At 50.8% G+C, this 24,444-nt stretch overlaps 1 protein-coding gene across 6 annotated transcripts in view; it reads left to right on the forward strand.

Moving 5' to 3' along the window:
* Positions 1–18,077, forward strand: part of DAG1 (dystroglycan 1) — a 62,468-nt gene extending 44,391 nt beyond the window's left edge. For all 6 annotated transcript variants that reach the window (XM_036868247.1, XM_036868243.1, XM_036868244.1 and 3 more), the window contains 2 exons: positions 33–429; positions 13,250–18,077. In XM_036868247.1, coding sequence (XP_036724142.1) covers positions 145–429; positions 13,250–15,652 — 2,688 coding nt within the window. In that variant the 5' untranslated portion in view covers positions 33–144 and the 3' untranslated portion in view covers positions 15,653–18,077. The remainder of the gene's footprint in view (positions 1–32; positions 430–13,249) is intronic.
* Positions 18,078–24,444: the final 6,367 nt, after the last annotated feature.

A 24,444-nucleotide genomic window follows, 5' to 3' on the forward strand; every position in this document is an offset into this window, starting at 1 on the left:
TGAAGTCTGAGTCTACTCTTCTTCTTTTTCAGGCTTTGGGTGCTCTGGGATGGAGCAGGTGTGCAGAGGCTGAGGACCCAGTTCTGGGACCACGTCACTTGCTTCCTTTCTTAGACTATCTGCTTGAGCAGACTTGAGCCCGGGATGAGGATGTCTGTGGCCCTCTCGCTGCTGCTCCCCCTCTGGGGGAGGACCTTTCTCCTTCTGCTATCTGTGGCTGTGACTCAGTCCCACTGGCCCAGTGAGCCTTCGGAGGCCGTCAGGGACTGGGAGAACCAGCTCGAGGCGTCCATGCACTCAGTACTCTCAGACCTCCATGAGGCTGTTCCCACGGTGGTTGGCATTCCTGATGGCACCGCTGTCGTCGGACGCTCATTTCGAGTGACCATTCCAACAGATTTAATTGCCTCCAATGGAGAAGTCATCAAGGTGAGACTGGATATAAACTGTAAATGAGGAATAATTCTCATCTTCCATTTTAGTTTTGATTTTAGTGTTAATTTTAGGTTTTTTTAGTTTTTTAGTTTAGGTTTAGTTTTTCAGTTTTCGAGGAATTCTGAGCTCAGTTCTTCCAGGACCTGCTAAGTGTTCCTTAAGAGAGGGACAGCCGCTGTCGTTCACTAGAGGGTCCCCATATATCTCAGAATAGCATCCTAAACCTTTATTTTTGCCCCATTTTGAGGGTGTCACCATTAAAAAGCTTTTACATATGTACTCTGGAAGATCTTTTGGTCATCAAGTTAGGGATTTGATGGAAGGGCCTGTGTATAGGAAATGGTCTGCTTTCATTAACCATGGGATTAAACCCAAGAAATATGGAACTTTTAAATGCTTTGAACCTTTTTTTTTTTCTTTTAATATTTATTTATTTATGGCTGTGTTGGGTCTTCGTTTCTGTGTGAGGGCTTTCTCCAGTTGCGGCAAGCGGGGGCCACTTTTCATCGCGGTGCGCAGGCCTCTCACTATCGCGGCCTCTCCTGTTGGGGAGCACAGGCTCCAGACGCGCAGGCTCAGTAGTTGTGGCTCACGGGCCCAGCCACTCCGCGGCATGTGGGATCTTTCCAGACCAGGGCTCGAACCCGTGTCCCCTGCATTGGCAGGCGGATTCTCAACCACTGCGCCACCAGGGAAGCCCTGAACCTATTTTTTAAAAATAAGGTATAAGTAAATATTGGAGTTTTGCTTTGCTTTGGTGTTCTATGTTTACTAATGTATTTGGTCACTTAAGAACAAAAATTAGTACTTAAATTTCAGCCTCGCCTCATCTCCTTTTGGGGAGGCAACCCAGAAAACAAGGGGATCTGAGATCTTTGTAACTGAAGAGTGTCTTGTCCAACCCAGGGTGGAAATTAGTTGAAACAGGAAGCTTTTGTGTGAAGAAGTAACATCCCTTTGGGGTTGTGGGACCTTGGAATTTCCCCTACTTTCTGATTGAGTTTGCATGGGAGCCGTGTGGGTGGGTGGGGTGTACTCCTCAAGCTATGAACATCTCCTAGAGCAGATGTCAGCACACTTTTTCTTAAAAAAAGCCAGATAGTAAGTATTTTTTTGGCTTTGCTGGCCATATGGTTTCTGTTGCAACTCCTCAACTTTGCCAGTGTAGTATGAAAGTAGCCATAGACAATATGCAAGCGAATGGACATGGCTCTGTTCCAATAAAACTTTTTTTTTTAAATAAATTTATTTATTTATTTAATTTATTTTTGACTGCATTGGGTCTTTGTTGCTGTACACGGGCTTTTCTCTAGTTGCGGCGAGCTGGGCTACTCTTCGTTATGGTGCGTGGGCTTATTGCTGTGGCTTCTCTTGTTGCGGAGCATGAGCTCTAGGTGCATGGGCTTCAGTAGTTGTGGCACTCGGGCTCAGTAGTTGTGGCTTGTGGGCTGTAGAGCGCAGTAGCACGGGCTTAGTTGTTCCATAGCATGTGGGGTCTTCCCGGGCCGGGGCTGGAACCTGTGTCTCCTGCATTGGCAGGCGGATTCTTAACTACTGTGCCACCAGGGAAGCCCCCAATAAAACTTTACTTTTAAAAACTTTACTGAAACTGAAATTTTAATTTCATGTGATTTTTCACGTGTCAAGAAATACTATATCTTCTTTTGATTTTTTTCCCCCTCACTCGTTTAAAAATTGCAAAAAACATGTTTAGCTCATGGGCTGTACAAAGACAGGTGGCAGCCCAGATTGAACTTGCGTCCCCTGCATTGGAAGACAAGATTCTTTACCACTGGACCACTGGGGAAGTCCCATGGCCACAGTTTTCTTTTTTTTAAATAAATTTATTTATTTAATTTAATTTATTTATTTTTGGCTGCATTGGGTCTTTGTTGCTGAGCGCAGGCTTTCTCTCGTTGCGGCGAGCGGGGGCTACTCGTCGTTGTGGTGCGCGGGCTTCTTGTTGCAGAGCATGGGCTCTAGGTGTGCGGGCTTCAGTAGTTGTGGCTTGTGGGCTCTAGAGCACAGGCTCAGTAGTTGTGGTGCACGGGCTTAGTTGCTCCACAGCATGTGGGATCTTCCCAGACCAGGGCTCGAACCCGTGTCCCCTGCATTGGCAGGCGGATTCTTAACCACTGTGCCACCAGGGAATTCCTCATGGCCATAGTTTTCTAACCCTTGGCCTACAGCATTCTTTCCCCAGAGGTGTGGCTTGAATATGAATTAAAAGTATTCCAAGGTCTATACTTTGTTATGGTAGTTTTTAATATCTGTTTTGCACTTAGATTTCTACATACACATAGTGTTCTGGCTATTTATTGGTATGTTTAAAGCATAAGAACATAGTGGTTTGAAACAGCCAATTTGTTTTGCTCACAGTTTTGTGGCCAAGAATTCAGGGATTTAGAGCTAATCTGGGAATCTCATCTCTGCTGCACATGGCACTAGCTAGAGTGGCTTACCTGGGCCTGGAGGATCTACTTCCAAGATGGCTCATTCATGGCTGGCAAGTTGGTTCTGCCTGTTGACAGGGAGCTTACCTGGGGCTGCTGATCAAGGTCCTTGGTTTCTCTCCATGTAGACCTTTACACAGATACTTGGATTTCCTCACAGTACAATAGCTGGGTTCCAAGATTGAGTATTCCAAGATACAGGAAGTGGAAGCTGCCAGTCTCTTAAGGCCTGGGCTTGGAAACTTGCACAGTGACACTTCCTTTGTACTCCATTGGTCAAAGCACACCCAGGCTCTAATGAGTCTTTACCAACTTGCCTCTCTGACCCACAAGCCCCAGGCATCTAGATTAGAAATGGTCACAAATTCCATGCCACTCTTCTCATTGAGAGGTGTGTCTTTGCCCCTTTCCCTTGAATCTGGGCAGACCCACTCCTCACCTGACCCTCCTTGTGTTCTCTTCCTTTTCCTTTTTGACCCCCTCTCCTTAGCTCATGGCTTGTTCTTAGGGTGGCCTTGTGTTCTCAGAGGTGGTCATACTTCCGAAGATCCTGGCTCAGTTCCATGGAGCTCTTTCTAGTTTGTGGAGTCTTTGAGAAAGATTTCCATGTAATCTTCATAACACCCCAGTAAGCCAGTTTCTAGTTTATTAGATGAAAAATGGCGTTTTTGGAGGTACATTTCTTACCCAGCATCAAATTTCATCTTCTGAATATCCAAGCCCTGTAGTGATTACCCTTGTTCCAGTGGCCACTGGAATGTTGTACATGGATTAGTCTTGACCAAAGGTGCCTTGAGTCGATACAGTGAGCTGAGTATTTGCTGTATCTGGCAGAGGGACATTTAACAGGCTTATTCACTGGGGGAGCAAAGAGATTTTACTAGGAAAACAGGATTTTATCTGAGTATATCTATCTGTGGAAAGCAGACCATTTAGTAGATGATTAACCTGTAGAAAAACAGGTGAAAATGTGTGACTCTTCATCCCGAACAGTCTTGACATCAGGGTTGTGTGGGGTGGGAATCAGATCAGAAAGCCTGACTTCCTTCCTGGAGCTTTGGTTTCCCTATGTATAAAACAGGATTGAAAAGTCTTTACATTAAAGGAGTTGTTTTTTTTTCCCCCCCATTATAATAATGATGTATAAATGTACATTGTAGAAAAAGGGAGAAAGAAAATCTCCTGTGGTTCCTACCACTAGCATACTCCTCCATCATTTTCTGCGTTCATCAAGAGGTGTCCGTGTCACATACACACACAGACATTTTAGACAGACCTGAAATCATGCTGAATCTATTTTTTAACCTTTTTTTCATTCACTGTAGTTTGAGTTTTTTTCCTTGGTTATTAAGTATTCTTTGGGAATGTAACTTTTAATGGCTGCCCAATATTCTTGTGTATGTGAGGAATATTTCAGATCTTGGTCCCAAGGAGCCTTGTTGGGGTGACCTGCAAATCATATCCATCACTATTACTGTCATCCAAACTACCACTCGCTCACCTCTTCCCAGGCGTCCTGCCTCTGTTCTTAACCCCTTAGTCTGTTCTCCATACTGAGGCAAGAGACATCTTTATCTTTGTAAAGCTTACATCTGCTAAAAACAGGCCTCCCCTACCCCCCTGCCCTTAGGATTAAGCCCTGTTTGATCTGGCCTCTGGCCTCTTCTCTCTCCCCTTTCCCTTTGCATACCTTGTCCCAGCCACACCAGCCTCTTTCTGCCCCACAGATATGCCAAGCTCAGGGCCCACCCCAGGCTGCTGGCTCTTTTTTTCTTCTGTCAGCATGGGTACAGCCACCTCTTTCAGGCTTAATTTCAGCATTGGAGCCCTTTCCCTCCACCCTGATGAAGGCAGATTTCTCACAAAACCTTGTGTTATCTTCTTAGCACATTTTTGTACTTGAAATTCTTGTTAGTCTGCATGTTTGATTCCAGTCCCATAGTAGGCCTTCAAATGTTTTTGGGCTGGCAGAGGGAAGGAGAACCCCCTCAGTACCTGCAAACCTGCTTTGGATTGTCAAAGCCTACCTGCCAGGGACTTATCTGGTGGTGCAGTGGTTAAGAATCCACCTGCCAGTGCAGGGGACACGGGTTCGATCCCTGGTCCAGGAAGATCCCACATGCTGTGGAGCAACTAAGCCCGTGTGCCACAACTACTGAGCCTGTGCTCTAGAGCCCACGAGCCACAACTACTGAGCCCTCATGCCACAACTACTGAAGCCTGTGCGCCTAGAGCCTAAGCTCTGCAACAAGAGAAGCCGCCTCAATGAGAAGCCCACACGCCACAACGAAGAGTAGCCCCCACTCCCCACAACTACAGAAGGCCCGCGCACAGCAACGAAGACCCAACACAGCCAAAAATAAATAAATAAAATAAATTTATTTAAAAAAAAAAAAAAAGCCTACCTGCCTGTTTGTAGGAAGAAATGCCAGCCTATGTCAGGGCAGTAAGAGACTAAGCTTGCCTAAGCCTCATGTGGGGTTCCCAGGTAAGGGTTGGCCTTCCAATCAATTAGCCGAATTGCCTAATGAGGACTCATAGGCAGAGCATGGTCTGTCCTGAGACCTGATGAGATTAGATGGGGTGGTTGTCATACTTGCTGACTGGTCAGGAGATGTGCATGGGGGTTGGTGATAGAATAATTCAGTGTTTGTAACAGACCATGTAACAGTCTATAGAAGGGGTAGAAAATTAAGTCTCATGCTAAGTGAGCTGCACTGGCTACCTGCCAAGCCTTGTTGGACCTGTGTGGGCTGATGGTTGTGGTATTTCAGGAGATCGTGGCAACTTTGGGAATCACAGTGACAGAGGAAGTGCTGCTTGGCATCAGCCAGGTATGCCCATCGGGTAACATCAACTCCTAAAACAAGCACTTCCCTATATTTTATACACCAGGCTTCAAGGAAGCAGGTCAGGAGAAAGAAGAACGGGACATGCCTGCCTGGAGGATTAGCCCTGAGGTCCTGGATCTTTTGCTCTCCCCCACATCTGAGACTCTTTCATGTCCAAACAGTCCTTGTCCAGTCTCATCCCAGCCAGCACCTATTACTTCCCTGCTGTTCTCTAGCTCTACCTCAAGAATCAATTTGCTATTACTGACCCCATTTTAACTCCCAAATGGACTCCATTGATCTGATGATGTAAGAAGGGGCTACGGGCTACCTCCAGACCTTTGTGGCCAGCATGACCTTACTGAAAGACCTGTGCCTTGGGTCTCTTCTTTTCTCCTGTGGCCTCAGGACACCCTAAAGGAGATGGTCCTGGCATGTGCTCCCTTGGACCAGACTAGATGCCTGTATGCAAAGCTCATCCCAGGTCTTGACTGTTCTTTGCTCTCACAGGAGTCTTAGGTCTTAGAACACCCTCTCTCTTCATCAGGGTCTGTGGGTATAGGTCCCGCGGAAGCCAGCTTTGCCTTTGCTGGGCAGATCCTAAGCTGTCCCAAGTTGGCCATAGTATAAGTTACCCCCCTGACTTCCCTCAGGATTGGCGCCGGCTCCCTAAGGGTGCCTCTCCTCTGACTTGAGTGTAGGACTGGCTGAGGAAGGTGATTATATGGCTGGAGATGTTCTAACTCCTCCTCTCTGGGGTGGTCAGGAGAGAAGTCTTTGCATCTCATGAAATGATTGGGCTACCCCTCTAGAGCCCCCTCAGATGTCTCATTTTGGTAGTGCCCATGAGGATGGCTTTTCATCCCTGCTTCCCTTTAGCCTCCTTGTCTGGAGACAATGTGGAATTTCTCTCAGCCCAAGATGTCGGCAGACTGGGAGCAGCCCTTCCTGGGACTGTGCTCTCATCTGCTGGCATAGGCCCCCAATTGTTCCCATGAGAACAATGGGTACTCTTTTTGGCCAGGAAGGGGAGCTCATGAAAGGAGTATTTCTTTGGATGCTTGAGAGCTTTGTGGCAACCCCGCCTGCGTGAGATGAACTGCAGTTTCTTCCTGCCTCAAGTGGGTGTTCCCTGGCTCTGAATTGATCCCTTGTGAACAGAGCACACTGGGAAATGCGGGTTGGCGAAGGAAGGCATCCTTGGGGGTGGGTTGTCAGAATGGCATTTGCCCAGACACATCAGCTCAAATACTTATTATTGAATATATAGGCTTCTATGTTTTAGGAAAAAAATTACTGACAAGGACTGAAAACATGACAAAGTAAAAATAGTTGATGTCAGGGCTTGGGATTGAGGGACTGATTCTGAGAATTTTATTAGTGGCTATAACTATGCTAAGCTGTCCCTTACTTTGGGGGGAAAATGATTAATTTTTGTTTTCAGATGAGAACAGTTAACATCAGATAAAATGCTTCATAATTCAGACCAGAGGGGCACTGATGGGGCTGGACAGGTTGTGTTCAACATGTGATCCTGTGGCCTTGGCCTTTGTGGCAACAGCCATATTCTGGTTTGAGGTTTGAATGTCAAGCAACAGAACCAATGATTGTCTCTCATGGGTGTGGCTCTGCTCTACTCGGTAAAGCAAAGTATGTCTACCCTGGTTCTACCCTGGTTCCTCACCTTCTGTGGGGGCAAAGTCTTGGCCTTTGACCTCAAGCCAGAGGCTCTTCCTGTTGACATGTGCCATCTCCCCACAACCCAGCCATGTGACTGCCCATGTGCATCATTTGCAGAAGCTGAGCTTGGCCACAGAGCAGATTAGTCTCACTGTCATAGTCCGTGGCACAGACACAGGATCACCCTGAACGTGAGTCAGCACCATGGGGGCCTCTGAAACGTGACTGGAAGCTGACTCCATCAGAGGGACTATTTCCTGCCCCCCTGAGCAAAGGAGCCCACCACAGAGTCGGCCTGCCCCAAGGAGGCCTTGATCACCTCATGTGTGAGTGCCTCCAGGGTGTTGCCTATGGTACCCAGCCATAGACGGCTGCGGGTTGGCTCAGCTCTGCAGCTTGGGTGAGGGGTGAGGGGCTGAAGAGTCCAGGAACCAGTGACCAGGTCTGAGGGAAGGCAGGGACTTTGCCAGGGCAGGCTGCTAAGAGGCCCAAGCAGTGGGGTGTCACAGGGCAGCAGTTTGTGCCACTGTGAAATGGACCACTGAGAAGACCCTCTGGCACATCTATTGGGGATTCAGGGAAGGGCCCAGCCTGAACCCCTGGGGCTGTCGTGTCTTGAGGTGTTGGTTGGAAGGTGCCACCACTGAGGCTCAAAGGACCCTCCGAAAGGTTTGTAGTGTGGGGGAATTCTCACCAAATGCAGTTTCTTGATTATACTTTATTCCTAAGATCGCTCTTTGCTGGCCAGCATCAACTCACCCAAGTGACAAGTATATGAAAGTGCTCATCCATCTTTCTGGAACTTTTGCTTGCCATTTCTAAGTCCCGTAACTCCTGCATGGGTAAGATACCACCTTGTGGGTTCTGAATGATAAAGCTTAGGTTTTCTTGGTTTTAGAAACCAGTGGTCATATAGTTAATTAAGCCCTAGTGAGAGTCCAGCTCCTCAGTTTTGATGGGCAGAAATCTGCTCTTTGATGAGGGACTAAGTAATATAAGCTCCTCTGCCGATTTGTTCTTTCTCCAGGTATGTTATGGTGATTTGGAGTGAGAGACTCTACTTGCGTTGCATGGTGTTTTAGCACAGGTGCTGTATCTTTATCAGACCAAGCGTTTGACAGTCTACTGTGCAAGAGAAGGCTCCAGCGAAGAAGTTGAAGAGAATGTCTGAGAACTGAATAGGAAGTCAGTTACTAGTCATCTGCTAGTATAGACTGAGGAGTGACCAAAACCTTCACGTTTGGCAGTTCCCCAATCATTGGTCATGGTGATTAATTGTGGGCATCGCTGGGCAGGTAGTCTTCAGAACTCCTTATGTGTCTGCCCAGGTTTTGTGGTTTTGATTCTTAATGTTTTTGGATGTACTTTATGGATCAAGATTTCTAAAATTGGGTGTGTGGCTGTTCAAGATCTTGTTTTCCTCAGTGCTGGGCTTGCCTTCCATCTCAGAAGCATGTTCTCTCCGAGGGTTGCTGAAACTGGAAAGATTTCTGGCTCTTTCTGAGTGGCCTGTGATCTAGAGCCCATGACCTCACATCAGGCTTCCTCCTGCAGTTTCTGCCTCCTGCAGGTGTTCCCATTGCCTGAAGTCTCCTTTCCAAGATGGCTGCTTTATAAGGTCAGCAAGGGAGTGTTGGTATTTAATGATGGAGGGTGACTTGAAAACCTGGGGGTGACTTGAAACCCTGGGGGAGTTCCATGGCCGGGGACAGCCTGTCACCCCAAATACATGTGCTGGTGTTATGAGCACTTCACACAGAGCTCTGATTCCTGCTTCTTGCCTGCCATTTCTAGCCTGGCAGTCCTTAGAGGGTCAGTTGTGGGTGGTTACAGTACAGCTAGGACAGAAATTTCTATATGAGTAAACTAAAGATTCCAAGGATAGTCGGAATCTCATGTGCAAATATGCCAGGATCAAGCACATCTCTTTTAGACTTAGAGGATGTGAGTGCTGGCTTTGGGCTGTCACCTGCAGCAAGTTCTCCCTGCCCTCTATGCCCCTCAACGTTTTCATCCACTCTTAGCAAACAGGTCTTAACAGGTAAGCAAGTCCCTGAGGGTCCCCAGCCTTGGCCGTGTTCCCCTATAGGGTCCTGGCTTCCTCTTCCTGTGGCCTCTCCACTTCCCTTTGATGCTTTGAGTTTCTGCTTTGGGATATGAACAGGGAGACAAAGCCTCAGTGTGTGCTGGGTCCAAGGCCATTTGGGAAAGAGGATGGGGGAGTGGAGCCTGGACACGCCCTGGATCCATTCCTGCAGGAGCCTCACAATGTGTACTGTGTCCTCTTTCAGCCCATAGGGGCGGGTGAGGAACCAGCACTGACAGAGTCCAGCGTGTGCCTGGCCCTGTGATCATACAAGGCTGGCATCTTTTCCCCCTTCTTACATATGAGAAAACTGAGGCTGAGGTTGGATGAAGCCTCAGACTGCCTGGAGATGGGGCTTCCCTTCGGGTATGGTGTTTTTATAGAGATGAGTCCTGGCTTGTCATGGGGGCTGTGTCTCTGAGAAGGAACTTTCATATCCCACTTCACCCTTAGGCCCTGAGAGGAAAAGTGGTCTAGAGCCTGGAAGTTTTGCAAGCTGGGGAGGATGTCCAGAGTTCCCATGGACCGAGGGGCTCCTGCTTTGTCACAGTAGAGCAGGTGTTGCATCCCAGAGCGTTCCCTCAACTGAGTGCCCTTGAGAGGGAGGGGGGCCGCTAGTGGAATCCTTTGGGGACTGTGGACACTGCCAGACCTTCAGGCATGTTCAGACTTCCCAGTTCAGGGGCTTTCCCTAAATGGCCTTGAAAATGCAGAGATGTCAGCTTCCCTGTGACTTGGGTAGGTTCCTTGTGGAACTCAGATTTGTTTTGCTTCCTGTGGCCTTTCTATTAAAATGAATCATTGCCAACCAAAGTGCTGCCTGGACCTGATGTTTGCAGTACCAAGATGCTCAGAGATGCATGGATTTTAGAACGTTCAGGTTAGAATCTCTCCTTGTCTGAGGAGTACCCAACACGCCGGGGACTGTTTGCTTCCGGTTGTAGATCCAGGTTGAACACCTATCCTGTGGCCAGGGCTCCAGTACCCTGAGGAGCCAGAATTTGCAGAAGGGAGGGCAGGTGCAGGGTGGAGTGGCTTGGCTCTGTTTTTCTGACATGGCTTATCCCAAATGTTGTCTCTAAAGCTGTGGGTAGACCATAGTGAAAGAATTTGTTTCAGTAACCAAAATGAAGCTACACAGTTCTGCTCTTCCGTCGCCCAGTTTGAGATTGAGCATTATAACTTGCTTTGGTGAAAGCTGGGGTTTTCTTTAATGTTTGTTATTTATGTTACACGTTATTAACATGCTAAAATGTTACTTGGCGTAGTTCAAATAAGTGTATATTTTCTAAGTCTGGCTGTGTGGGAGCCTTGACCAACCTGGGTTTATGCCTTAGGGCATGTCTGACAACAGAACTGTGGCTGTTGGGGGTCAGCAGAAAGGGAAGCCGAGCCAGCCAGGGAAGCTTGAGGAGGCGAGGGCCCTTCTCTGTTCTCTCTGTTATAAAGTGCCCTTACGTAATTGAGACAGACTTGAAAAAGCACTGACGCTGCTTACTCATCTGTGCTGATGGAACACACGGCGTTGGGCACAGGGCTAACTGCCTGGCCACTGAGGCATATCCCATGGGCCTGGCCAGCCACTTGGCACCCATCTGGAGCCTCTCCTGGTCTCTCTTGGCCCTGTTCAGTCTTCTCTACAAGTGGCTTCTCCTTGGCTGACTTCATCCAGAGCTCCATTCTTGGCCCTCCCTTTCTCCTTTCTCTGCCCGATCTCTTGCAGGTGTCCTCTCATTCCAGTGGTAGTCATTGGGATGGAGTGGGCTTAGGAGAGATACCCTTGGGTGGCCGGAAACCTGGGTCCACGCCCTGGCTCACCTACTCTCTTCCTCTCAGGAAGTTCTTACTCCACCCCTGTAAAACATCTCATGGTTCCCTTGACTACTCCATTTGGCCTTAACATCTTTGCTTCACATTTTTTGCAAAACTGGATCATTCAACCTTTGCTTTATATGTTTATATGTGGATGTGGCAGTTTTTGTATTTAACATAATTGAACTGAAAAAATTTAAAGCATAGGTTTTTCAGTCAAAGCAGTTGTAATAAGTATTTTTGTAGCTAAAAAAGATTGTAAAGGAAGACTATATTTAGTGTTTTTCATGGATTTGAAGACACCCATGTTTACAGTTATTTTACCATTTCTGATGTTGGCTCTGTTTGCAGTGGATGGTGAGTGATGGGATGGGGGATTCTTAGTGGTTCATTAATTAGATGATTGTGCACCCTAGGGTTGATGGAATGTGGTGTCACAAAAGAAACTCTGTGAACTCAGTGGTTCAGAGAGCAGTCAATAAAGGACAACTCCTGATAATGTTATATGTCTTCCCATGGCTTTTTGCTGGAGGTAGGAAATCTCTTTACAGGCAGGGTAAATATCTGGTCTCTGATAAGGTTGATGGAATGGCATGCGCGTGGACACCTGGGTCCTGGCTGGGAAGAGCAGGTATGAGTTCAGGGTCTCTTCCCCAATCACTCAGGCACCTGGCTCTTGGAAGGAGGAAGCCTGACGAACCAGAGCCCCTGGGGAACCCAGCAGCCATAGCTGTGGCCTTCCTGCCACAGGGAGGGAAGCATTTTAGTTTCCCTCTCCTGACAAGCAATGACCAGGAAGGGCAATTCCTGGGCCGAGGCTGGCAGTAAGACATGCCATCTGTTGGCCATTGTGTTTCTGGACTTGATGGACAGGGCAGTGGAGCTGACTGAGAGTGCATTTAGGCAGACCAGAGAGTGGATCCCACCTTTCTTGCATTGGGGGCAGGAATAGGTGTTTCCCGAAGGTGAGAGAAGTCATAGATGGGGCCTGGGCAAGAGGTGAGTCTTGTTTCCCTCTTGTCAGCTTATGGTGGCATTCCCTTGGGGGCTTTACGTATTACCAGTCATGTCGCTGTGGAGGACTTCCACCCTGAAATAAGTCTGGGAGGTGCTGTTGGGTGGAAAAGGGGATGAGCTCCTGAGGCCTGCTCTGTGCTTCGGCTTTCCAAGGACACAGGTAAGCTCTGTCCATTTCCCAAACTTAGTTGACTACAGAATTCTCTTTTAGAGAGACTGGAGGTCCTTGGAATGCCTTTGATAAACACTCTTCTTAGAATAATTGTTTACATTCCCCTACCCTGGGCATTGCAGTTTTTCTTGAGATTTGAAAAGCAGTGTTAAGACATTAGATACAGCTAACCAAATGTACCCCACTACACTTGAATGTAACATGGTGGTTGTAAAATGAGGCATCTGGGGGCATTGAGTTGTCCCTGCACCCAGACCGGCGTGCATTTCCACTTCTGGGCAGGAGAAGCACTCTAGGCCAGGCATATACCTTGAGCAAAGTTGTGGTGTCTGTGGAGGGTAGGGTAGAAGTCTGAGGCAAGGTTGGAAAGTAGTGCTGAGGGATGAGACACTCGGGCTTGATTCTGCAGGCAGAGTGGACGAGTAGGTGGCAGGGCACTTCACTGGTATAAAAACCTGCAACATTCTTGAGCTCCATGTCATCAGTTCTCTGGGATGAGACATGTGTTTTGAGTGCCAGAACTGCTGTCTCCCCACCGTGTGGCCTTGGGCGAATCATTTGCCTTCCATGCTAGCCCATCTGGCAGCCCCAGTCTTTCGTGACAGGTAAATGAGCTCCAGGAGAGAAGCGTTGGTTCCTCCACCAGGAATTCTGAATTGTACCTCAGGCCTGTCACACAGGTTAGGCCAGTGGTTAACTGTTGTGATCATTTTCGGGTTATGCAGTGATGGTGGCAATTAACTCATGCTGACATCTCTTCTAGGTATCAGCAGCAGGGAAGGAGGCCTTACCGTCCTGGCTGCAGTGGGACCCACAGAGCCACACCCTGGAGGGTCTCCCCCTTGACACTGATAAGGGCGTGCATTACATTTCAGTGAGTGCTGCACGGCTGGGGGCCAACGGAAGCCACGTCCCGCAGACTTCCAGTGTGTTCTCTATCGAGGTCTACCCTGAAGACCACAGTGAGCCACAGTCTGTGCGGGCAGCGTCACCAGACCCTGGTGAGGTGGTATCATCTGTCTGTGCTGCCGATGAGCCTGTGACTGTCCTGACAGTAATTCTGGATGCTGACCTCACCAAGATGACCCCAAAGCAAAGGATTGACCTTCTGCACAGGATGCGGAGCTTCTCAGAAGTGGAGCTTCACAACATGAAGTTGGTGCCAGTGGTGAATAACAGACTGTTTGACATGTCGGCTTTCATGGCTGGCCCAGGAAATGCAAAAAAGGTGGTAGAGAATGGGGCCCTGCTCTCCTGGAAGCTGGGCTGCTCCCTGAACCAGAACAGTGTGCCTGACATTCGTGGTGTGGAGGTCCCCGCCAGGGAAGGTGCTATGTCTGCCCAGCTTGGCTACCCTGTGGTGGGTTGGCACATCGCCAACAAGAAACCCCCTCTCCCCAAACGCATCCGGAGGCAGATCCATGCCACACCCACACCTGTCACTGCCATTGGGCCCCCAACCACGGCCATCCAGGAGCCACCATCCAGAATTGTGCCCACCCCCACATCTCCAGCCATTGCTCCTCCAACCGAGACCATGATTCCTCCAGTCAGGGATCCTGTGCCTGGGAAGCCCACAGTCACCATTCGGACTCGAGGTGCCATTATTCAGACCCCAACCCTCGGCCCCATCCAGCCCACTCGGGTGTCAGAAGCTGGCACCACAGTTCCTGGCCAGATCCGCCCAACAATGACCATTCCTGGCTATGTGGAGCCCACGGCAGTTGCTACCCCTCCCACAATTACCACCAAGAAGCCACGAGTATCCACGCCAAAACCAGCCACACCTTCTACTGATTCCTCAACCACCACGACTAGAAGGCCGACCAAGAAACCACGGACACCCCGACCGGTGCCCCGGGTCACCACCAAAGCTCCCGTCACCAGATTGGAAACCGCCTCCCCGCCTACTCGCATCCGCACCACCACCAGTGGGATGCCCCGCGGAGGAGAACCCAACCAGCGCCCAGAGCTCAAGAACCATATCGACAGGGTGGATGCCTGGGTTGGCACCTATTTTGAGGTGAAGATCCCGTCGGACACCTTCTATGACAACGAGGACACCACCACTGATAAGCTGAAGCTGACCCTGAAGCTTCGGGAGCAGCAGTTGATAGGCGAGAAGTCTTGGGTGCAGTTCAACAGCAACAGCCAGCTCATGTATGGCCTGCCTGACAGCAGCCACGTGGGCAAGCACGAATATTTCATGCACGCCACAGACAAAGGGGGCCTATCAGCTGTGGATGCCTTCGAGATCCATGTCCACAGGCGCCCTCAAGGGGATAGGGCTCCTGCTAGGTTCAAGGCCAAGTTTGTGGGTGACCCAGCAGCTGTGGTGAATGACATTCACAAGAAGATTGCCCTGGTGAAGAAGCTGGCCTTCGCCTTTGGGGACCGCAACTGCAGCACCATCACTCTGCAGAATATCACCCGGGGCTCCATTGTGGTGGAATGGACCAACAATACACTGCCCCTGGAGCCCTGCCCCAAGGAGCAGATCATGGGGCTGAGCCAGAGGATCGCTGAGGATGATGGCAAACCTCGAGCTGCCTTCGCCAACGCCTTGGAGCCCGACTTTAAGGCCTTGAGCATTTCTGTGACAGGCTCTGGCAGCTGTCGGCATCTACAGTTTGTCCCAGCGGCGCCACCCAGGAGGGTGCCCTCAGAGGCACCACCTACGGAGGTGCCAGATAGGGACCCTGAGAAGAGCAGCGAGGATGATGTCTACCTGCACACGGTCATTCCGGCCGTGGTGGTTGCAGCCATCCTGCTTATCGCTGGCATCATTGCCATGATCTGCTATCGCAAGAAGAGGAAGGGCAAGCTCACCCTCGAGGACCAGGCCACCTTCATCAAGAAGGGGGTGCCTATCATCTTTGCAGACGAGCTGGACGACTCCAAGCCCCCACCCTCCTCCAGCATGCCGCTTATCCTGCAGGAGGAAAAAGCCCCCCTCCCCCCTCCTGAGTACCCCAACCAGAATGTGCCCGAGACCACTCCTCTGAACCAGGACACCGTGGGAGAGTACACACCCCTGCGGGATGAGGATCCCAATGCGCCTCCCTACCAGCCCCCGCCGCCCTTCACAGCCCCCATGGAGGGCAAGGGCTCCCGTCCCAAGAACATGACCCCATACCGGTCGCCCCCTCCCTATGTCCCCCCTTAACCCACAAGCGCCTGGGTGGAGGCAGGGGTAGGGCAGGGCCCTGGAGACAACACGGTGTTGTCTGTGGAGACCAGTGGCCTGCAGACCATCGCCCACTGGGAGCCGACACCTGACCTAGCACACGCTGACACACACGGGGCCTGGACAAGCCCGCCCACTTGGTCCTCCTAAACCCCAAAGCAGCTGGAGAGACTTTGGGGACATTTTTACTTTTAATTTTTGCCTAACAGCTTTTTGTTTGTTCATAGAAAATTCTTCGCTGCGTTTTTGAAGGCTGGCTCTGAAAGCACCGTTTGGAGTAGAGGTAGATGGAGGGAGCGAGGAACCGTGAATGAACTCGCAGGCAGTGCTGGGCGGCCTCCCGGCTCTCTGCGTTTTGCCTTTAACACTAACTGTACTGTTTTTTCTATTCACGTGTGTCTAGCTGCAGGATGTAACATGGAAAACAGTAGCTAAAGATTAAATTCAAAGGACTTTCAGAACTTAAGGTTAAGTTTTTACATTTAATCTGCTGTTTACCTAAACTTGTATGTGTAATTTTGGGGTGGGTATGGGAAATTGCTTTGCTAAAAATAAGCTCCCAGGGTGTTTCAAACTTAGAGAAGACCAAGGGACAGTATTTTTTATCAAAGGAATCCTATTTTTTCACACTACGTAAACTTCGTTGCTCTGATACCCCAGAGAGCCTGACTGGGGGCCTCCTGGCCCTGGCTCAGGGGCCAGGGCCCTGGTGCTGGGTTTGCTGTCCCACTGTTGCCAGGGGCTGGAAGCTGGAGGGGCCTCTTAGGCCATGGACAGCCACACCCCCACCCCATGCACGCTAGCGGCCCACAACCAAGGGGTCTTCATTTCCATGGAAAGGGGACTCCAAGAGGCAGTGGTGGCCGTGGCCCCCAACCTAGGTGCTCCAGGTGGGCCAGCTGCTCGTGGGGATGCCTGGGGAGGTCGAGAGACTCGACTACATCAACCTGTTTTCTTTTACCCTTTTTCTGTGCGTTTTTTTTCCCCCTCCTAAAAGGAATATCATGGATTTTTGAAACACTCAGTGGGGGACATTTTGGTGAAGATGCAATATTTTTATGTCATGTGATGCTCTTTCCTCACTTGACCTTGGCCACTTTGTCCCAACAGTCCACAGCCCAACCCTGACCCACCCCACCCCTTTTCTCTGGCGCTCCAGTCCCAGGCCTTGGGCTTGAACAGCTGGGAAAGGTCTGGTGGCTGGGGAGGAGTGCCAGCAATAGTTCATAGTAAAAATTTGGGGGCTCTCAAAGCTAATTTTTTACTAAAGTTTTTATACAGCCTCAAATTGTTTTATTAAAAAAAAAGATTAAAAATGGTGATGCTTACAGCAGTTTGTACAAGCTCTTAGTGTTGATTCCATGGGACTGACGGCTTTGCTCATTTTGATTTTTTTTCCCCCCTTCTTTTCCTAATGGTTTAAATTCTGGAATTACACTGGGGCTTCTTTTGCCTTTTTTAGCAGAACATCCGTCCATCCATCTGCATCTCTGTCCCGTGACTCAGGGGCACCCACTCAGCTTTGATTCTCCTCCTTTGGAAGAAACCATTTTGAGCATGACTTCTTGATGTCTGAGAGTTATTTTGGGTACCTTTTAGGGAGGAATGCCTTTTGCAATAATGTATCCCTTCCATGATCGAGGGCGGGTGGGTGGACCCAGGCTCCCTTTGCACACCACGCAGCCACTTCTAAGCCATATTGACCATTTTGCAGAGGATTCATGTGTGCTGCCTCAGGAGGGGAGGGACGGTCAGAGTGGAGGGGTCTCCACCCTGCCCTTCTCTGGAGGGTATTCCCGCTTGCACCTTCTCCCACAGGGCCTAGCCTCTCTCTCCTGCCTGGTCCCCTGGTGGGGTGAGCAGTGCCACTGTGGGGGAAGCCTGTAGATGAGGGCTCAGTGGACCTGTGATGACTGGGCCTTGTGCCTCCAAGCCCTGATCCAAGCTGGAGTTTCCCCAGTGCCCCAGAGTCAGGAGCACAAGCTGAGTCTGACCTGGTGAGATTATTTTTGATAACCTTGCCAAAAGATAAACAGTTTCCAGTGTTCCAGGTGAGGGCTTTGAAAGGCCTTCCAAATAGCTCCGTTGCCCCTAGCAACCCCACCATCGGGCATTGCCACGCAGAGACGTGGCTGGCCCAGAATGGCCTGTTACCATAGCAACAGGAGGCGATGGGGCAGTGAACAGAATAACAACAGCAACAATGCCCTTGCAGGCTGCCTCCTCCCCTGAGTGCCCGGCTGGCAGTGGTCTTTGGACTCTGTGAGACAGAGAGCCAATCTCACATTCAAGTGTTCACCAACCACTGACGTGTTTTTATTTCCTTCTATATGATTTTAAGATGTGTTTTCTGCATTCTGTATAGAAACATATCAAACTAAATAAAACAGTGTCTTTATTACAACGCCATTGCCTCCAAGCATCTCTTTCCCTGGCCCCTACACAACATGAGTGTAGGGTGGAACTGGAGTCCATGTGACAGAGGGAAGAGGGGACCCAGCTAGGCCCACTCGGAGGTGGCCTTTGAGCAGCTGACCAAATAGCCTTCACATCCTTACCATTTCTGTGCCTCTGGGAGGGGTGGGTGTGTGCACCGGAAGCTCTGCCAACCAATGAGCCCTCCTTAGCACCTCTTCTGCCTGAGCCAGCTGAGATAAATCTCCTTGAGCCTCAATTTCCTCATCTGTAGTGTGGGGTGGGGAGAGGAACGGGCAGAAAACCCAATGAGACTGGGCGGGAGGGGAGGATGGTGGGAGAGGTCTTGCTACAGGCTGTCTGCCCCAGAGTGGGTCAGCTTCTGCAGGTCCCAGACAGGGGTCCCTCATGCTGGACCCCCTGCCCACTACCTTGTGGGGTTGAGGCTGGCCAATCTCCCAGGTAGTCTCAAGGCAGGTTTGGCCTTGGCCTTGGCCTTGGAGTGGGGAGAAGGGGAGAATGGTTTCTGGCCAGGCTGTTCTGCCCTCATTGGGCCTATAGTTTCTGGGGGCCTGCCCCTAAGTGCCCTGCCTGGGATGGACAGGCCAGCTGGGTAGCCTTAGCATGACTTAGTGCCCAGGAAGGGGCAGGTTGTCCTGGGACACTGCCAGGGCGTGGGAGGCAGGGGATGCAGCAGCTGTGTCTTCAGAGGCAGGATCAGGGCCATTGGTCACAGAACAACTGGTGCCTCTTTTGGGCTCACTCCCACCACCACAGGGTCCTCACCATCTCCACCTACAGCCCCCAGGCTGCTGGTCTGCTCACAAACTTCAAGACCCAGAGCTGAGACTGGTCCTGTATTGCAGATAGAACTGAGTCCCAGAGTTGGGAGTTGAGTGTCAGACAATTACTTGTAGGATACCACACTGATAAATACCAGGAAAAGCTGTCCCCAGTGCAGAGTTCAGGGACACATACCTCACCCCAAGACCTAGCTGCAGGAGCCCAGGAAATGACCCTGCCCTTGCTCTCTTGGCCTCAGGAAGTTCTGCTTAATGTCTAACCTGAAGCCACTGGGTTGAGTGGACTCACTGTCCTGAACTCGAGTAAAGGGATCCCTGCTTTCAGCAGAGAATAGTAAGGTCAGCAGGGTAGGAAGACGAGAAGCCACCAGGTTCTCTGGCCTCTGCTCTGCCCTCTCCTTTAGGAATATCTGATGTTTGGCCTGGCGGGCCTCTGCCCCACAGCACTCCTGGCAGGTCTCCTTGGTGGGGATAGGGACTGTCTACTCACTTTTTTCAAGCTAGAGAGGGTGATGTAGGAAAGGGGCAGGAAAAAAGGGCTACAGTGGGGGAGGGGAGGGGGAGCTGTCAGACCCACAGAAATCTGCCTTCCCCCTCTGTCTCTGACCCAGGGCAAGCTCCCAGGATCCCTTTGGCCTGGCTTCCCCATCTGTGAGATAGGACAGTGCTGTTCTCCAAGGGATTCTGAGAAACCCTGGGAACTGGGGGAGTGGAATTGGGATAACAAGTCACCCCCAATGCATCTGCCTGTAAAAGGGTCAGAGAATCCAAGCAAGGCTAGAAGACTCTTCATTCTTTCCTGGTATAAAGGTACTGCCTTGGGCCAGGGCATTGGCTGCAGAATATTGGGGTGTCTAAGAGCTCCTGGCCAGCCTAGTTCTCTAGAACATCACCAGTTTGGTGGGGACTGGAGGCTCCAAATGACTCACCCACCTCCATTTGTTCCCAACAAGCAGAAGAATCTCCTACAAGAGGCCCTTCCCTGGCTGCTCTAAAGCATGGAAGGCCCCACTCAAGCATCAGTCTTTCAAGGGTGAGCTTCACTCCTCTCTCTCTATTACTATATCTTAAAAATACAAATGAGCTAATGCTTTTAAGCTAAAGCTTCCTGCTTCGCTACCTTCTCAATCACCATGTTGAGGCAAGGTGACTGAGGCCCAGAGAGGGCAAGGGTCCAGGTACTGTGGCTAAGGCAAAGCAGGTTCAATTCTAAGTGTGACCTAAACACTTCAGGTTTTTTCAGATTGTAAAATTCTGTTCATTTTGTAGAGCAGCAAAAAATTATTTGAAGCCCCCCTGGGAGATGGCACCATTTCCCTTATGAGGACCCTAGCAGACCCAGAGAAGATATGGCAAGAGATTCAAAGTGAGGGTTCCCATCTGCTGGGAATGGGTTGTTCCTACACCTGAGGGCAGCATGGAGCAAGGGCAGCCTGGAGACCTGGCCACTGGGGCCCTCACTGGCCCCTCTGCCCTCAGTGTTGATGGGCTCACTCCCACCACCACAGGGTCCTCACCATCTCCACCGACAGCCCCCAGGCTGCTGCTCTACTCACAACTTTCAAGACCCAGAGCTGAGACTGGTCCTGTATTGCAGATAGGACTGAGTCCCAGAGTGGGGAGTTGGGGGTCAATTACTTGTAGGATACCACACTGATAAATACCAGGAAAAGCTGTCCCCAGTGCAGAGTTCAGGGACACATACCTCACCCCAAGACCTAGCTGCAGGAGCCCAGGAAATGACCCTGCCCTTGCTCCCTTGGCCTCAGGAAGTTCTGCTTAATGTCTAACCTGAAGCCACTGATGGAGGTGACCCTAGAGTCTCAGCTGGGGTGGGGCTAAGTTGGTCTGTTTGTGTCCCTGTGAAGGCTCCGTGTGTCCAGGAGGTGCCCCTGGGTGGTTTCCGGGCGGTAGCAGGGGCAGCTCTCAACCTTGGTAGTGGTTCAGGGGTGCCCCATGTCAGCCCGGCGGAGAGCCAGTTGCCTGGGGCTCTGGGCCAAAGAGGGGGGACAGTGTCCATGGGCTCCCAGGAGGTGGCGCCACAGGCTGGAGTAAGCCTGACAGCAATGGGCAAGTCAGGCTGTGGGCGGGGTTAAGTAACAGAGGAGGCTGGCTGTGGGAGGGTGGAACCCGGCCTAGAGCAGAGCTGAGACGGCCGGGCACTGGACCAAGCCTAGAGCGGGGCGGGGCCGAGCGGGGCTGTAGGCAGGGCTAAGGCGGTAGGGCCTGCTGCCGAGAGCCGCTCCGAGTTAGGCCGCGGACTGGCGCTTTAACTGGGCGGGTCTTTTCTCGCTCAGCCACGGAGGCACAGACCCTGAGGGCATTAGGGTGCGAGTTGCTGGCGTTTGGAGCCTGCCTTTCGCCGCGGCCGTTCTCCTTCAGAAAGGGAAGCTAGAAGAGAATAAATGGGAGGGGCGAGTCTGGGGCCCAGGCTTCCAGATGGCTTCTGTTACTGGGGCCATGCTGGCAAACCTTGAATTCGGATGTACTTAGGCAGGAAGGAATAAGGACCTTTCCTTTGCACCTTAGCTTTTGTAAACCTCCAGGATTCCTGCGGTGGAGGCCAGCATGGGGCCTGCACACAGTAGGGCTCAGCGCTTGTTGGATGCTCCCTGAGTCTCCTGTTCCTCCAGCCTGAGAGCTCCTGAGGACACGGCCTAAAGTGCTGCAGATCTGGGAGGGTCCTGGATGGAAGCCAGGCGGCTCCAGTTGCTGTGCCCCTAGGGGAAGACACTTGGCAGTAGAAACAGACAGGGATGGGGTAGCAGATGACACTTTCTCTGAGTCGACCCTGGAGTGGGGGCACCCTGAAGGCCCAGGGAACACCCTGCCCAAAGCTGTCTCCACAGCCCTGGGCACTCACTAGGACAGCAGAGACCATCCATTTGGCAGTTGGCTAGAGCTCCCAAAGGCAGGGCTGAGTGTACTCTTGCCTTGTGTCCTCATGGTGTTGCAGCCTCAGGCTGTAGAGGGCAAAGCCCAGGTTTGGGACTTGCTAAAATGGCTGGGAGTTCAGGTTAGGCCAGCTCCTTTCCCAGGGATCATGCCCCATTTCCCTCAGCATCTCTGTTGCAAAAGGTCTTGGGAGAGAAAGGTGAAGAAAGGGGCTGGCTCCAGCCCACGATGGCAGGGGATGGGGAGGTCCTGATGGGAGGTGGCAGCAGCTTGCCTCCGGGTGTGCCTGTGGGAGAGGACCAGCTTTGTCCTGGATGAACTCGCCCTCAGGGAACATGTGCCTAGTTGGGCTGGACAAGGAGCTGGGCTCGGGGGATGCTGAAGGGGATGGAGTCCTCCTCTTGTTTGAGGAGCACATGGTGCATATGTGTGTAGGGGGGAGGCCAGCGTTCCTGTGTCCAGTACAGTGATTAGAGGGCAAATGAGAGGCTAAGGAGGCATCCAGTGTGACCCCAATGGCTCTGACTCAGCAGCCACTGTGCCTCCCAAGGCCCACCCTGGGTCCCAGGCAGTACAATCAGCTTACTCCTCTCCTCAGAGAGGCCCTAGGCCAGGCAGGGCTAGGAGAGGGACACAACCACCCTCTGAGACCCAAGAAGATCCCTGGAGCAGATCCGGGGATGAGGGAGGGCTTGGTTGAAATGAGCAAAGACTGGGGGAGGGAGGGCTCAGCGGAACACATGACCTTTCTGTTCTCTGAAAGCAAGAGGAAGATGTACTTTGTTCAGCCTTACTAGGAATTCCTCAGTCTGTACTGTTAGCTTATGGTCAGAAAGGCCACCTTCTCGGAAAGCTGATGCCCATGCCAGGCCTGCCAGCTGGGGGAGTTATTAATACATAACTAGCAGTGCTAACCCAGATGCTGCTGTGCGACTGATCCCTGCTGCTACCCACCCCAGAACCCCGGGGAAACCTGAGTGTGACTTCAGCCTTTATAGCCTGGTCTGGCCTGGTGGTGCTTTGGCCACACCCACGGCTGCAGGGGATGGTAGTGGTCCTGCACGGAGGGCCAGCAGTCAAGCCCTACAGATTCAGGGCCTGGTTTGAGCAGCAGGCAGACAAAGGCCAGACTTGGAGATTGCAAGTTCAGTGAGGGTGGAGTAAGCTCAACAGTCTTGATTTCTGCTGCATCCTTGGGGCCTAGCATGATGCTGTCTTTATTCTAGGGCTCAAAAGTGCCAAATTGAACTGAAATTTAAATTTAACTAAATTGAATTTAACTGAATTGAAATCATCCATCCTAGAAGAGGCCTAAGGGACTGTGGACCTTTCTACTTGCCATAAGGGTTTTGTTTCACTGACCTGCCCTATTCTGTCCATCTTTCCTGGAAGGCAGGAATTCTTCCAGTGGCTCCTAGAAGCTCCCTGGACAAACAAACCTTATCATAATCCACTCTGATCAGGGCAAAGATACAGCTCAGTGCAGAGAGTAGCTATGTCCCATGGCCTGAAATCCCTGGTGGTAAAGGGTAATTCTCAGTAATGGGCTTGGGTTTGCAGTAGTGGAGCCACAGAGGGTCAGGAGGTAGGGTTCCCTTTAATAGACTTCCCTGAAGACATGTGGAACTGAGTCTGATGAAGGGGTTGAACTAGCTTCCCCTTCCCGTGAACTGTCCAAGTCATGTCTGATCCTCTGTTGCCTGGAGTAGGATACATGGGCTGGTTAGGAGAGGGCATAGGGGCATGACTTGCCACCTGACCTGTTCCCCCCGCTCCCCATCCATGGAACAGAGGTAGGTGGAAGCAACTCCATGGAAACTGGGATCCTAGTGGGAAGGACTGCAATAGTAACTGAGGTAGCATTTTCTTTTTTTTTTTTTCATTATTTATTTATTTTATTTTTGGCTGTGTTGGGTCTTCGTTGCAGCACGTGGGATTTTTGTTGTGGTGTGCAGGCTTTTCATTGCGGCAGGCAGGTTTTCTCTCTCTATTTGTGGCGCGCGGGCTCAGTAGTTGTGGCGTGCGGGCTTAGTTGCCCCGCGGCATGTGGGATCTTAGTTCCCTGACCAGGGATCCAACCCGCGTCCCCTGCATTGGAAGGCAGATTCTTTACCACTGGACCACCAGGGCAGTCCCGAGGTAGCATTTTCTATAGTTTACAGGAAACCATTTGTGTGCTTGTCTCTCCCCTTCTGCAAACTGAACTCCTTGAGGGAAGTTCCCACAGTCTTCACTGGGCCTGGCACCGAGTAAGAGTTAGGGATGCACTGGCTGAAGGAGGATGAGTGTGCGTGCACGCATGAATGAGATCTGCAAAGCCAGCCTGGAGGCCTGTTTGGGGGAAGGCAGAGGGGCAAGGAAAGCAGCATGTTTTGACTTGGACACTTACAACTTGGAGAAACCATGTCTTCATTATGTCACAACAAGCCTTTGGAAGCACATAACTCTAATAGCAATGGGGCTTAATTAGCTTTCTTGGGAGCAATGCATGGGCGGTGGGGCTAGGTTGGTGATAAACATTTCTGATAATTTTTTTACTGGTTTTTTTCACATAATTCAAGTAAAGATTTGCACATTGCAACAGTAAAGGAAGTATGCAGACAAGGCATCAAGCAAATTCTATACCTTTCAGTTTTGCTCCCTTTTCCTACTCTACAA

This window comes from Balaenoptera musculus, chromosome 11 (genome assembly GCF_009873245.2).
Source record: "Balaenoptera musculus isolate JJ_BM4_2016_0621 chromosome 11, mBalMus1.pri.v3, whole genome shotgun sequence".
NCBI classification, from domain to species: Eukaryota; Metazoa; Chordata; class Mammalia; order Artiodactyla; family Balaenopteridae; genus Balaenoptera; species Balaenoptera musculus.